Source organism: Lutra lutra, chromosome 2 (genome assembly GCF_902655055.1).
Source record: "Lutra lutra chromosome 2, mLutLut1.2, whole genome shotgun sequence".
Taxonomy (NCBI): domain Eukaryota; kingdom Metazoa; phylum Chordata; class Mammalia; order Carnivora; family Mustelidae; genus Lutra; species Lutra lutra.
The window spans coordinates 92,372,763-92,388,479 of NC_062279.1; the positions used below are offsets into that span (position 1 = coordinate 92,372,763).

The 15,717-nt window shown below is 38.9% G+C and overlaps 1 protein-coding gene across 6 annotated transcripts in view; it reads left to right on the forward strand.

The window, feature by feature from the left end:
• CCSER1 (coiled-coil serine rich protein 1) overlaps window positions 1-15,717 on the forward strand; it is a 760,495-nt gene that overhangs the window by 307,357 nt on the left and 437,421 nt on the right. The window contains exons 6-7 of one of the 6 annotated variants that reach the window (XM_047717990.1): window positions 12,013-12,129; window positions 15,054-15,108. The exons of the other annotated variants lie outside the window; for them this stretch is intronic. Of the exons in view, the coding sequence (XP_047573946.1) occupies window positions 12,013-12,129; window positions 15,054-15,093 (157 nt within the window). The 3' untranslated portion in view covers window positions 15,094-15,108. Of the gene's footprint in view, window positions 1-12,012; window positions 12,130-15,053; window positions 15,109-15,717 lie in introns of those variants that run through there. 6 annotated transcript variants of the gene reach the window in all.

Genomic DNA, 15,717 nt, shown 5'->3' on the forward strand with positions numbered 1-15,717 from the left:
AGTGTATGGGGTTCAAAACACATAAGATTTCACAGGAGACATAAGATATATGACAGTGTATTTTTGAGGATGTTATAAATCCAGGTGAAGAGGTAAAACATACCTGAAAAGATAAAACTCAGTATAAAAGCAGCAGATGCTCTTTATCAATGGATAGACATTTTGGTTGGGCATGTGATTGTCTAAAGTTAGGTCAGGCTTATTGATTTATCAGTTTAAACATATAAAAATAAAGCCAAAATATTGGTCATAATTATGCCATTGTATTGATATGTCACTTCAGAATGTAAGAAACATTTTATGACTGAAATACTTACATTTTAAAAATTGTTATGTATTTATCAGTTTTTAGACACATTTAGCAAGGAAAAAAAATAAGAATTAGGAATTTCTACTAGAGATACAGTATTAATTTGTCAGCAAAGCAAGTGATAAGGAGAAAATATTTAATATTTTAGGAAGGGAAGAAAACTATATTCTGAGCTCTGTGGTGGGAAAGAATCAGAGCTTTTCTCCTATTGATATATCTAAAATTCATCTTAATTTGGAAAATAAAGGTATGGATTTTGTTTTTTAGTTTAGTCTGATAGGTAACTAAATACCATGGAAAGAATAACTTTGCTAGGAAAACAGAAAAATCTATATGATCCAAAAAGAGTCTATACAATTTTCAAATAATTTGATCATAAATGTAGAGTGTTGAGATTAAAGCTGTGTGAAGCTTTATTAATAAAATGGTAATATTAAAGATAAATCGGGGCGCCTGGGTGGCTCAGTGGGTTAAGCCGCTGCCTTCAGCTCGGGTCATGATCTCAGGGTCCTGGGATCGAACCCCACATCCGGCTCTCTGCTCGGCGGAGAGCCTGCTTCCTCCTCTCTCTCTGACTGCCTCTCTGCCTGTTTGTGATCTCTCTCTGTCAAATAAATAAATAAATAAATCTTTAAAAAAAAAAAAAAGATAAATCCACATATCTAGCCACTCAGCATGTTACTCAAACCTACATATTTCTCAAATCACAGCTTCATGAACTGTATATAAAATTCAGATTCTGAAGAGAATAAAAGAGTACTGCTTCCATGATAGGTTATGCATTTTATTTTGTCCTTGCATTAGAAATGTGTTTGTTGAAATTCATGTACTTTGTACATACCGTGGCTCAGTATCTGAAGTGAAGGGATTTTATGCTCATTGTAAATTTAGAAATAAAGAGGAGAGAAATAAAGGAGGAGAGAAATAAAGAAAGGAGGAGAGAAATAATTCTCTTATTTTTTGTTCATTTTTCTGTTTTTATTTTATTTTATATAGAGAAATCTAAACTTCCTAAGATACTTCATTTATTGTTTCAGTTTGTGAAAATGAAGCATTATGTAAACATGTTGTCATTCACTAAAAGTTTTAAGGCCTCCTCGTGATAATGCTTCATGTCGTTGCTGTGATGAAGGTTCTTTGAGCTACTTCTGAAAGGGCACAGATGCTATCATTTAGTACAGCATGTCTTATTTTTTAAGAATGGCTAAAGCTAAACTATTCTCAGAGAGTACTTGACAAATTTAAAGTTCTACCAGCTCTTTTTATTTACTTTTATCTGAATGAATAATATATATATGCTAAATTTGGAAAAATTTAAGTAGTCTCTTAATGTAGAGACATTTGTTCATTAATTTAATGCATCAAAAATAGGTAATTCTTGAATATTTGATTTGAACTTCACAGTACGCTCAGGGCTGGGGTTTTACGTTAAAAAGCAGGTGCTGTCTTTCAAGAAAACTTCGAGTGTAGTCAGGGAGACACACATTAATTGATTAATTACAACAAGAAATGCAAGACTGTGAGTGTGACACTGGCTGTGATGTAGAGGTGTATCATGTAATGAGCTTTAACTTAGCCAAGAAGGTCAGGGAAAACTTCCCAGAGGAGGTGACCCAAGCTACGATCTGAAGGATATTAGTTCCATAAGTGAAAAAGCAAAGAAGTACTTTACCAGCAGAGGGAAAAGCTTGTTCAAACATTCTCTGATGTCTGGGAAGAGGGAAGATTTGAAAGAAGACGGAATAAAAGCAAGCTAAAAACCTGTTTTTTGTTTGTTTGTTTGTTTGTTTGTTTTTTAAAGCAGAGCCTGTGGGGACAGTGGTGTGATAGAGCTGGCTTGGGAAGCAAGTTTGTTACTCTTTCTTCCCAGCTCCAGACTCAGTGATCTAACATTAGAGAGCTGAAATCAGCTAAAGCAGGTGTGTTTACACCCTAGTAATTGGCAAAGCCTACAGAAAAAGGGCTTTTCCCGTCCCCAGAGAGCTGGTTCACTATTTACTAGCACACCCCTAATCAAGAACAGGTTGAGAGTCTGTTAGGGAGGCTAATAGTGATGGCTGATGGTAGCTTGGACTAGGGTGCTGGCACTGGAATGATGAAATGTGAAAAGAGAACTGAGCCAATATATAGCCTGGAACCTAGGCAAATTTAATAAAATTACTATTATTATTTTTTTTAGGAGTTTTGTCTTTTTTTTTTAATTTCTTTTCAGCGTGACAGTATTCATTATTTTTTGCACCATACCCAGTGCTCCATGCAATCCGTGCCCTCCCTAATACCCACCACCTTGTTCCCCCAACCTCCCATCCCCCGCCCCTTCAAGACCCTCAGGTTGTTTTTCAGAGTCCATAGTCTCTCATGGTTCACCTCCCCTTCCAATTTCCCTCAACTCCCTTCTCCTCTCCATTTCCCCATGTCCTCCATGTTATTTCTTATGCTCCACAAATAAGTGAAACCATATGATAATTGACTCTCTCTGCTTGACTTATTTCACTCAGCATAATCTCTTCCAGTCCCGTCCATGTTGCTACAAAAGTTGGGTATTCATCCTTTCTGTTGGAGGCATAATACTCCATAGTTTATATGGACCACATCTTCCTTATCCATTCGTCCGTTGAAGGGCATCTTGGTTTTTTCCACAGTTTGGCGTCTGTGGCCATTGCTGCTATAAACATTGGGGTACAGATGGCCCTTCTTTTCACTACATCTGTATCTTTGGGGTAAATATCCAGTAGTGCAATTGCAGAGTCATAGGGAAGCTCTATTTTTAATTTCTTAAGGAATCTCCACACTGTTCTCCAAAGTGGCTGCACCAACTTGCATTCCCACCAACAGTGTAAGAGGGTTCCCCTTTCTCCACATCCTCTCCAACACATGTTGTTTCCTGTCTTGCTAATTTTGGCCATTCTAAGTGGTGTAAGGTGGTATCTCAATGTGGTTTTAATTTGAATCTCCCTGATGGCTAGTGATGATGAACATTTTTTCATGTGTCTGATAGCCATTTGTATGTATTCATTGGAGAAGTGTCTGTTCATATCTTCTGCCCATTTTTTATATGATTATCTGTTTTGTGTGTGTTGAGTTTGAGAAATTCTTTATAGATCCTGGATATCAACCTTTTGTCTGTACTGTCATTTGCAAATATCTTCTCCTATTCCATGGGTTGCCTCTTTGTTTTGTTGACTGTTTCCTTTGCTGAGCAGAAGCTTTTGATCTTGATGAAGTCCCAAAAGTTGATTTTTGCTTTTGTTTCCTTTGCCTTTGGAGACATATCTTGAAAGAAGTTGCTGTGGCTGATGTCAAAGAGGTTACTGCCTATGTTCTCCTCTAGGATTCTGATGGATTCCTGTCTCACGTGAGGTCTTTTATCCATTTCTAGTTTATCTTTGTGTACAGTGTAAGAGAATGGTCGAGTTTCATTCTTCTACATATAGCTGTCCAGTTTTCCCACCACCATTTATTGAAGAGACTGTCTTTTTTCCACTGTATATTTTTCCCTGTTTTGTCGAAGACTATTTGACCATAGAGTCGAGGGTCCATATCTGGGCTCTCTACTCTGTTCCACTGGTCTATGTGTCTGTTTTCATGCCAGTACCATGCTGTCTTGGTGATCACAGCTTTGTAGTAAAGCTTGAAATCATGTTATGTGATGCTGCCAGTTTTATTTTTGTTTTTCAACATTTCCTTAGCAATTTGGGGTCTCTTCTGATTCCATACAAATTTTAGGATTATTTGCTCCAGCTCTTTGAAAAATACTGGTGGAATTTTGATCAGAATGGCATTAAAAGTATAGATTGCTCTAGGCAGTATAGACATTTTAACAATGTTTATTCTTCCAATCCAAGAGCATGGAATGGTCTTCCATCTTTTTGTGTCTTCTTCAATTTCTTTCATGAGTGTTCTGTAGTTCCTCGAGTACAGATCCTTTACCTCTTTGGTTAGGTTTATTCCCAGGTATCTTATGGTTCTTGGTGCTCTAGTAAATGGAATCGATTCTCTAATTTCCCTTTCTGTATTTTCATTGTTAGTATATAAGAAAGCCACTGATTTCTGTACATTGACTTTGTATCCTGCCACGTTACTGAATTGCTGTATGAGTTCTAGTAGTTTGGGGGCGGAGTCTTTTGGGTTTTCCATATAAAGAATCATGTCATCTGCGAAGAGAGAGAGTTTGACTTCTTCATTGCCAATTTGGATACCTTTTATTTCTCTTTGTTGTCTGATTGCTGTTGCTGGGACTTCAAATACTATGTTGAACAAGAGTGGTGAGAGTGGGCATCCTTGTCGTGTTCCTGATCTCAACGGGAAGGCTGCAAGCTTTTTCCATTGAGGATGATATTTGCTGTGGGTCTTTCGTAGATAGATTTTATAAAGTTCAGGAATGTTCCCTCTATCCCTATACTTTGAAGCATTTTAATCAGGAATGGATGCTGGATTTTGTCAAATGCTTTTTCTGCATCAATTGAGAGGACCATGTGGTTCTTCTCTCTTTTATTGATCTGTTGTATCACATTGATTGATTTGCGAATGTTGAACCATCCTTGTAACCCAGGGATGAATCCTACCTGGTCATGGTGGATAATCTTTTTAATGTACTGTTGGATCCTGTTTGCTAGGATCTTGTTGAGAATATTAGCATCCATATTCATCAGTGATATTGGTCTGAAATTCTCCTTTTTGGTAGGGTCTTTGCCTGGTTTGGGGATCAGGGTAATGCTGGCTTCATAGAAAGAGTCTGGAAGTTTTCCTTCTGCTTCAATTTTTTGAAACAGCTTCAGGAGAATAGGTGTTATTTCTTCTTTGAAAGTTTGGTAGAATTCCCCAGGGAATCCGTCAGGTCCTGGGCTCTTGTTTTTGGGGAGGTTTTTGATCACTGCTTCAATCTCATTACTACATATTGGTCTATTCAGATTGTCAATTTCTTCCTGGTTCAATTTTGGGAGTTTATAGTTTTCTAGGAATGCATCCATTTCATCTAGGTTGCTTAGCTTATTGGCTATAACTGTTGATAATAACTTCTGATGATTGTTTCTACTTCCTTGGTGTTAGTTGTGATCTCTCCCTTTTCATTCATAATTTTATTAATTTGGGCTTTCTCTTTATCTTTTGGATTAGTGTGGCCAGTGGTTTATCGATCTTACTGATTCTTTCAAAAAACCAGCTTCTAGTTTCATTGATACGTTCTACTATATCTCTGGTTTCTACCTCATTGATCTCTGCTCTAATTTTGATTATTTCCCTTCTTATGTGTGGAGTTGGTTTGATTTGTTGTTGGTTCTCCAGCTCTTTAAGGTATAGAGACAGCTGGTGTATTCTGGATTTTTCAACTTTTATGAGGGAGGCTTGGATGGCTATGTATTTCCCCCTTAGGACCACCTTTGCTGTATCTCATAGGTTTTGGACCGAAGTGTCTTCATTCTTGTTGGTTTCCATGAATTGTTTAAGTTCTTCTTTGATCTCCTGGTAGATCCAAACATTATTAAGCAAAGTGGTCTTTAGCTTCCAGGTGTTTGAGTTCCTTCCGAACTTTTCCTTATGATTGAGCTCCAGTTTCAAAGCATTGTGATCTGAGAATACACAGGGAATAATCTCAGTCTTTTGGTATCAGTTGAGTCCTGATTTGTGACCCAGTATGTGGTCTATTTTGGAGAAGGTTCCATGTACACTTGAGAAGAATGAGTATTCTGTTGTTTTAGGGTGGAATGTTCTGTATATATCTATGAAGTCCATCTGGTCCAATGTGTCATTCATGGTCTTGTTTCTTTATTGATTTTCTGCTTGGATGATCTGTCTGTTAATGAGAGAGGCATGTTAAGATCTCCTACTATTAATGTATTCATATCAATATGACTCTTTATCTTGATTAATAGTTTTCTTATGTAATTGGCTGCTCCCATATTGGGGGCATAGATATTTACAATTGTTAGATCATGTTGGTGGATAGTCCCTTTAAGAATTATGTAGTGTCCTTCTGTATCTCTGACTACAGTCTTTAGTTTAAAACCTAATTTATCTGATATGAAGATCGCTACCACGGCCTTCTTTTGAGGCCCATTGGCATGAAAGATGCTTCTCCATCCCTTCACTTTCATTCTGGGTGTATCTTTAGGTTCAAAATGGGTCTCTTGTAGACAACATATGGATGGGTCCTGTCGTTTTATCCAATCTGCCACCCTGTGTTGTTTTATGGGTGCATTTAGGCCATTCACATTGAGAGTGATTATTGATAGATACGTTTTTATTGACATCGTGTTACCTTTGAATTCTTTCTTTCTGTAGATTGTCTCTATATTTCTGTTCAATGATATTTTTAGGATTTTTTTTCTCTTTTATAGAACCCCCCCCCCTTAATATTTCCTGCAGTGTCGGCTTGGTGGTTGAATAGTCTTTCAAGCCTTGCCGGTCTTAGAAACTCTTTATCTCTCCATCCATTTTGAATGTCAGTCTTGCTGGATAAAGTATTCTTGGCTGCATGTTCTTCTCATTTAGTGCCCTGAATACATCTTGCTAGCCCTTTCTGGCTTGCCAGGTCTCTGTGGACAGGTCTGACGTTATTCTGATGTGCTTTCCTCTGTACGTAAGGAGCTTCTTTGTCCTGGCTGCTGTCAAGAGGGTCTGCCTACAATTATAATTCTTCATTCTTTTTTTTTTTTTAAGATTTTATTTATTTATTTGAGAGAGAGACAGTGAGAGAGAGCATGAGCTAGGAGAAGGTCAGAGGGAGAAGCAGACTCCCCATGGAGCTGGAAGCCCGATGTGGGACTTGATCCCGGGACCCCGGGATCACGACCTGAGCCGAAGGCAGTCGTCCAACCAACTGAGCCACCCAGGCGTCCCTAATTCTTCATTCTTAATATTAGGTGTCTCGAGGACTTTCGAGAATCTATAATCTTGGGGGGAATCCGTTCTGCCTCTAGTACATGAACGCTGGTTCCATTCGTGAGACTGGGAAAGTTTTCATGGACAACTTGTTCCACTGTATCTTCTAGACTTCCTTCTTTCTCCTCCCCTTCAGGGATTCCAATAATTCTGATGTTGGAACGTTTCATGGCATCATTTATTTCCCTGATTCTGTTTTCGTGGCTTCTAAGCTGTTTGTTCCAGGCTTCCTCCTGATCCTTTCTCTCTATCTGTTTGTCCTCCAGATCACTAATTCTATCTTCTGTCTCAGTTACCCTAGCTTTTAGAGAATTTAGATTAGATGTGAAACTCATTGAGAGCATTGTGAACATCATCCCTGGTGGCTTTCAGTTCTGCCCTGATCAGTTCCATTTGGTCATCCATGGCTTTCTCCAACCTAGCTATTGCCTGGATAATTATTAGCCTGAATTCCCTTTCCGACATATTGTCTATGTTGATAGCCATTAGCTCTGTTGCAGAAGGCCCAGCCTCTGTATTTTTCTTCTGTTGGGCATTCCCCCTCCTCGTCATTTTGGTGAGAGATGACTGAACGGATGTAGCTGGATATATCGACTGTGGTGCAGTCAAGGTGCACCCTGGAACGCTTCTGAGCAATCAGGATTCCCCACCCAAGCAAGAGAAAAAAGAAAAGAAAAAGACAAAAAGACAGAGAGACAGGAAAAAAAAGGGGAGATAAAAGAGAAGGCTCAGCCCAAATGGCCCCCAAGGTAAAATTTATGAAGTATACAAATAAAAACAGGCAAACAAAAAGACTGATAAAAGTATATGACAAGAGAAAAAAAAAACATATATATATATAAAAGCAAAAAAAGGAAGAACCTCGTCAAAAAGAACCCCAAGTATAAGGTTTATATACTATCGGGACAAGCACAAATACACAGAAACACTGGCGGAAGAAAAAAATGGGAGAGTGGTTATAATTTCTCAGTGTGGGCAAGGAAGGTTATTTTGATTCTTCCTGGATGTATCTTGATATCTTTGTTAAAGGACTCAACTTTCCTGAGATAAAGGGCGATTAAAAATTGGTTTACCTATAGGGGTAGCATTGATTGAGGAAAGGGGGTTACCTTGAAGTTTAACTCTATATGAATATTAGAAAATAAAAATAAAAAAAGAATAAACAAGACTAAACTAAAATAAAATTTAAAAAATTAATAAAATAGAAAAGCAAAAGAAAAACACGGTGCATGTATCAAACAGTTCAGGTTAGAAGGTTATTACGGAATTTGATGTACTGGACATCTCACTGTGATGGTAAATAGGTTAAAAGATTATCTATCTATCTATCCATCTATCTATCATCTATCTATATAAAGAACCAGAATAGTGGGAAGGAGTTAAAAATAAAAGTTGTATCTATGAAGTAATGGTGGTTGTTCTCTTGTTGTCTTTTTTTTTTTTTTTTCATGGTTGGTTTTCTGAGGGAGGGGCCTGCCACGTGGGTTTTCAGTCAATGATGTTCCCTGAGTTAAGTCCTCCCGCCCCCCTCAAGGGGGTGGGCTCTGAGGAAACTGGATTTTCAGGCTTTTGTTCTTTGGAGGTTTTTATCTTTGTTTCTTCGTGGTTTTTTTTTCCCCCCTCTGGCCTTGACAGCTTTTGATGGTTTTTGGAGGTTTAGAGGAAAGCAAACTGCACCCTGACCTCCCTGTCAGAGAGAAGCCTCAGTCTCTCCCCTGTGGGTGCTGCAGAACTCCTGGCAGAGCAGGTTCCGAGTCGCGGTCCCTGGGGAGGCAGGATATCCTGCTTGTACCCAAAACCACAGCAGTGGCAGCTGTCTGGGCAGCTCCAGACCGCTAGAGAGGTTCCAAGCAGCGATCGCACACTGAGATTTTCCCGCTGGCCCGGGGCCGGGAGTGCCTGGCCTTTCTGGGTCCGAGAGCACCAGGCTGGCACCTGCGCCCACTCTCCCAGGGGAGTGTATGGGGCGCGCGCGTCTCAGGCTCTGGTAGCACCACGCGGCATTCTGCCATCTGGCGAGGCTCCCAGCCCCTCACAGGAGGTGGACCCCACGCGTTCTCTGGCACGCTGGCGGCTCAGGGACCAAGACCTGGTTTCTCCGCCGCACTCTCTCTGGCTCAGCACCAGGGGAGGCTGTCCTGGGTCCTGGGACCTAAGCCCCTGTCCCTAACCGCCCCGATTCCCACAATTTCTCCCCGCGATCCTTTGCTCTTTTTGCGTGCTTTCAAACAGACTCCAAGTTAATGCTGGTCCCCAGTTGCAGGGCACTCTCAAGTTGGGGTATTACTTTCAAATAGGTCGCCTCTGGTGGCTCCTCCCCCTTTTGTTTATCTTCCGATATCAGTCCCATGTTCCCACTCTGCTTTACCTGTCCACTGGTGTCTTCTGCCCCCGTAGAGATCCAGAAGTGTATAATTCTAATCTCAGGCTGATTTCATGGGTGATCAGAGTTCTTTGGTAGATAATCAGCTCACTTTAGGGTACAGGTTGAAACAGCGCCTCCTCCTACTTCCCCGCCATCTTGTCTCCCAAATTTAATAAAATTATTAAACTAAAACTTACAGTATATTATTAATCACTCCCAGTAAGGATAAGGAAGAAATATCTGTACTGCTAATTATAATTATGATAATGTAATATTGTGACAATCCTGCCATGTTATTTTGAACTAGTAATACTTTAGTCAAGGAGGAGTTTGGATATTCTTTTAATTTCTATTGAGTGTTCTCAATGGCACTATATAAATGGGAAACATGTATGGATAAATGTGTTTTGCACAAAATTCTTTTGTGAATCCTTCTCACTGATTCTCACTGAAAATGCACATAAACATGAGTAAGTGTCACTTAGATCCTTATATAAATAGTATGATTTCTTAGTAATAATTTTCCTCCTGTGTTTGGTCTCTAGCTTTTATTTACCATTTTGGTTCCTTAAATCTCTCTGATTCAAAAAAGAAAATCAGAAACTGAGGCATGGTATAAATGAACAAAAATAATTTGTGGTCTTTTGTGTCAGGTCTCTGTTATTGAGTATGTTTTTGAGATTCATTTCCATTTTTGCAGGTGCCATGGTCAGTGCCCTTTTATTAGTGAGCAGTGTTGGCATGGGATGCATGTGGCACAGTTTGAATATTCATTTAGCTTTGTTCTCTCTCTCTTAAGATTTATTTATTTGGAGGGGGGAGCAGAGAGAGAGGGAGAAAGAGTCTTAAGCAGACTCTACCATGAGTGCGAAGTCTCACACGGGGCTTGAACTCACCACGCTGAGATCACGACCTGAGTGGAAATCAAGAGTCAGATGCTTAATTGACTGTGCCACCAGGCACTCCCAGCTCTGTTCTCTTTTGACCACATTTTGCAATTTCACTGAATCACAAAACTGCAGGACCTCTGGGTATGTATATGGGGATCATAATGACCATCTTTATCCAGCCCCACTCTTATACTACTCATATCCAGAGCTTGTTTCACTGCCCATGAAGATATTTCCCAACCCCTGCTTGCACACTCCCAGTGACAGGTAGCTCATTCCCTTAGAGGGTAGCTTTTTCTGTCCGTGGCCAGCCTGGCCTGTTAGAAAACTCTTCTTCATTTTTTATCTCAAATCTACCTCTCTGAATCATTCATACAGAGGTCATAGTTCTCATCCTGGGACCATTGAGAGTCCACTCCCTCCTCCCTAACATAGGCCTTAGGGATCCAGAAGGCAAAACCTCTACTCGGCAGTGTGCTGATAATGTTTAAATTATAGGGCAGTTTAGTTCTTTTTGTTGGTGTATAATATTCCATTATATAAATATATCAAAATGTAGCCAGTCTTTTGTTAAAGGATATATATATATATATATATATATATATATATCACACATATCTGGCTTACAATGTTTGCTTTATAAACAGTTTTGCTATGAATATTCATGGGCTCTTGGAATTGGTATGAACTTTCTCTGGAAGTAGGATGGCAGAGACAGTGCTAAATCATCCTCTAGGGGGCCTCTGTGATATACCTCCTTGCCCACACTTAGATAGGCAAAAGTGTAAAGCCTTCTAAGGCTTGTGAGTGTGAACTGTCATCTCATGTGGTTTTGATTTACACTGACTTATGCCCTTATTGACTTCTTGATTTATTTACATTCACCCTTGCAAACTTGAGCATCTTTTCAAGGATCTGTTGGGCATTTGTGTTATTTGTCCCGTAAATTGCCTGTCTTCTGTCCATTTTTCTCTTGGAGGGATTTGTATTTCTCTTGTATTTATTTAGAGAAGTTATTTTAGAGCATGATTTCCAAAGTTGAATTGCTCTGTGCATTATAGATCATTATTTCAGTTTGTGGGATGTCTTTTAATAAGTTGTGACTTTATTTTTTTAAGACTTTATTTATTTATTAGAGAGATGAAGAGAGAACACAAGTAGGCAGAGTAGCAGGCTCCTCGCTAAGCAGGGAGTCCGATGTGGGACTCGATCCCAGGATCCTGGGATTATGATCTGAGCTGAAGGCAGCTGCTTAACTGACTGAGCCACTCAGGTGCCCATAAGTTGTGACTTTTAAAAGTATCAGAATACTATATAAAACAGCCCTCTTCCTGTGCAGTTTTCAAAAGATTTGGCACCAGTTTTGTGATTTTGGCCAGTTCCAGGGTAGAAATAGCTGTTAGAAAAGATAAGTGAAAAGATTTCTGAGGGAGAGTGCTATTGCCTGAATGTGTCTCCCCTGTAGCTTTTGGGGGATTTGGAGTTGGGAGGAGTAACCTTCTAATCACAAGCCTAATGAAGGGTCTGCAGAAGAATTGTTCAGAGAGTTTGACATATGTTTTCTGCAGTTTGAAACACAAAGGACAGTTGGCTGATTTATGCCTGAGAAAACTGAAGCCAGCTGTGGACCGGAATCTGGCATTTGACCAGATCAACTGGAGGGCGAACACGGCCTGGGCCGCTGGGTAAGCAGTACTTGCTTGAATTCCCAGAGCTGGTCAGGAGCTCAGGTTTTTGTGACTTGTCTGGAGTGTTAGGTAACCTAGGAAGTAGAGGCAGAGGACACCCATCCATCCTGGGTAAGGGAACTGCAGGAGAGTGGCCCAGAACTCCTTGTGAAGAAACCTCTGAAGTCCTCTGAGGAGACCACTTGTGTGCCCCTCACTAGGCCCTGGGACCAAGCAAAATCTCCTTAAAACTCCTCTGGCCTATTGAGTACCCTTCTCTACCTCTTACTCGGTGGCAGTAGGACACTGTGCAGCTGAGGAAACTTAATGCTTTAGGGGCCTCACTTGCACTGGGGCCCTTCACAAGGCCCTAGAAGAGATCCTGAGATTTTTTTTTTCCCCCTTCTTCCTCTTATGTATTATTTTCCAAATAGACCCCCTCCAGATTTTGTAATCTCCAGGACTCAGCAAAACCTGGATCTGTCCCTTAGTACTAGTGCTCTTCAATCCAGGCAGTCAGGATACTTGCCTTGGGTTCTGCACTTGAGAGGATTATGTCCCTTCTCTGGCTCTGCCTTTTTCTGTAAGGCATGAGTTCCTAAGAGCCCAGGGTTCCCACTCAAAAGGGGCCTGTACTTCCATCACCCACCATGCTCAGAATTCCTTGCTCGAATAGCCCTGAGTCCTCCCCTCTAGGGTGTAATACCCATGGCCTGCAAGGCTGCAGTTAACAGCTGATCACTGGCGGTGGTGGACAGGGCTTAGAGAGTTGGTAAGGGGGCATTCTCTCTCTGGCCTGTGAGACCCTGAATATGCGGGCAGAAGCCTAAGGTGGGAAGGAAGGAGGGGCAGGCTAGGTGTTTGATGAATTAAGCTGTACTGATTGATCTGTGAGAGGATACTTCTGTGTTTCATAGTCTCTCTTTACCTTATTGGAAGATGTGCTTGCATCAGTCACTGGTTTATGAAATAAATTTAAAAAAAGATTCAGGAAAGTTGATCGTTTTCAGACTTCATGTCTTAGTCAAGAACCCATGGGTTTTAATACCAAGTAAATAAATAAAAATCCCCAGAGAAACCACTCCCCCCGACTGAGTGTTGTTATTTCATTTTTCTGCTGTTTATTGCTCCTTAGTGAGCCGTAATAACCGGTCGCTTGTGCAGACAATTTGTCAAGTCAAGAAATCGTATTATAACATTGGCTTCTGGTTTGACAATCCTCCTTTATACACTGAACACACAATTGCTATTATTCAGATAAATTGGGACAGCCTGATAAGATGACTGAAGTGTTTCCGTTCACCAGTGCAGTAACCAAACCATTGTAGTCCTCATCGTGCAATGTAAATACAACTTATCAGACGGCTGTCAAAGACGGGAGGCACATCACCATTGTTGTGCAACTCACTCTTATGCAACTTCCAACTGCACCTGCTAACATCACCCCATGGAAACATTCAGGTTTCAGATAAATGAAATACTTCATTTGAATTTATTCTGTAGTGTAGATGAGATCACAAATTACTTGATAATGCTATAAGCAATTCAGTATTAATCTACCATTTTTCCCCCTCCCAGGGCAGATAGGCTAGCAGAAAAATGAAAAGGTTTGAAATCTAACATATTTCTATTTAGTAGCCTGATGACAGAGTGCAAGTTGCTAATTTTATTGAAGTCAAGTATTCTCACAGAAAACATAAACACAGTAGTAGCACCTGCTCTGTAAAGTTGTTCTAAGTACTCAGTATTTCAGTGTAATAATCCTGGGCACAAAGAAGAAAAACAATAAAAAGCACTAATTTAATATCTCATGTATGAAAAAGTTGGGGATGAAAATAGGGCAGAGGGCCTATAAAAAATACATGATGTTGTATGGAATTTATGATTTTAAAGATTTCCTAAAGTTCACCAACTCATAACATGCGATTTTCTGCTTATTTTTAGAGGAAGTGTTATACTTTTTCATGGTTATATTTAAGTCTCTCTTACAACAAATAATGCCTTTTTAAAATCTTCTGTAATATGTAGGATATTAAGAATAGGTATTCAAAAATACTGGAGAATATGATTAATTTTTTTTGTGTTTGAGGTAAAAACATTATCTGATTGAGAATGTAAAGCCAACCATTGGAGTTGTTTGACACTATCAGATTGAAAATACAGTGAGGTTTGATTAATGCATAGCCACTGTTAATATTAATATAGTAAATATTTGAATAATAGTAATTTTTGAAGATGTCACATGGAATTAAAATTCAATGTAATTTTATCATACAGATTGAAAAGAAAGATCTCTGACCTATGAGTCTGGAAACCTGACTCCCATGTCTGGGACAAGGAAAGGCTATTGGTATTTCTAAACCATAGTCTTCTGTAAAACAAACATTGGCAATGCAAACTTCACTGAGAAGTTTTAGGAGTAAAATTCTACGAAAACATGTTATAAAATGTGAAGGAGCCTACTTTTCTTCTTCATTTTTTAGAGGTGTCTATAATAAACATTTATGAATATTCTCAAATCTCTGAATTAAAGAGTCCCTATGATTGATGGAAACATCAAGGTATTTGTAGAATAATGAACTTCCCAAGCACTCCTGTAATATTTGAACACCTGTTTAGTGGTACTTACTTGACAAAAATATAATTGCCTGTATTTTGTGCTGTCTCTCGAAGACCGGTATTTTTTGAAGATAGATATTTTCTATCAATATTTTCTGGTTTTGTTTTTGTTTTTGTTTTTCAGTATCCTGTTCTTAATACAAATTTTTATACATGGTAGGCACTGGATTATTATTTGTTGAATTTATAAATAAAATGTTTAAAATAACATATTTATTAATTTAATAGCACTTGTATAGTTCATATTAAGGGTCCTGTACTATTCGTAGATGTACAAGTACTAACTCATTTAATTCCCTCCCATGTGCCATTATTACCTCCAGGTTACAACTGAGGAAACCAAGGCACACGAAGATTAAGTAAGTTATCCAGGATGACCCCTTAAAAAAGAAAGAAATTATACTTTCTTTTCAGTTGCCTTAATTACTAAATGTTGAACCGACAATTAGGCAGTCATTTTTTTTTCTTTTCATATTCAGTTCTTTGTATAGGCTATTACAACCCCAAAAATATGGATGTCATTATAAACCACTAATGCAAAATATGATTAGCATTTGCAGATAAACAGAATAAACAGAAGAACTTAAGTAACAATATTTTTCACTGCTTATTAACACAGTCAGTACCTTTTCATCTGCGTATACACTTCTCCACAAATGAAACAAGAAGAAAAGAAAACTTTTTTAATGCTTCTGTCCTACTTAGTGAGTGTCATTAATTTTACTAGCTACTGGTTTTGTGTTAGCATCTTTTTTTCCCCTTTCCTTGGAAAATAACTTTTACTAAGTTCCTATTAATAAGGTTAAAATTCCATATTTTGTCGAAGAGTAAAGAGTAACATGGATTTAGAGAAATAGAATACAATGGAGTACCAGTGTATCTATTGAACGTATCACATACTTTAAGAGATAAATGCAATATAGCACATCAAAATATTATTAAAAGAATTTACAGATTTAGAAACTATTAAAAACTGAGATTTTGAAT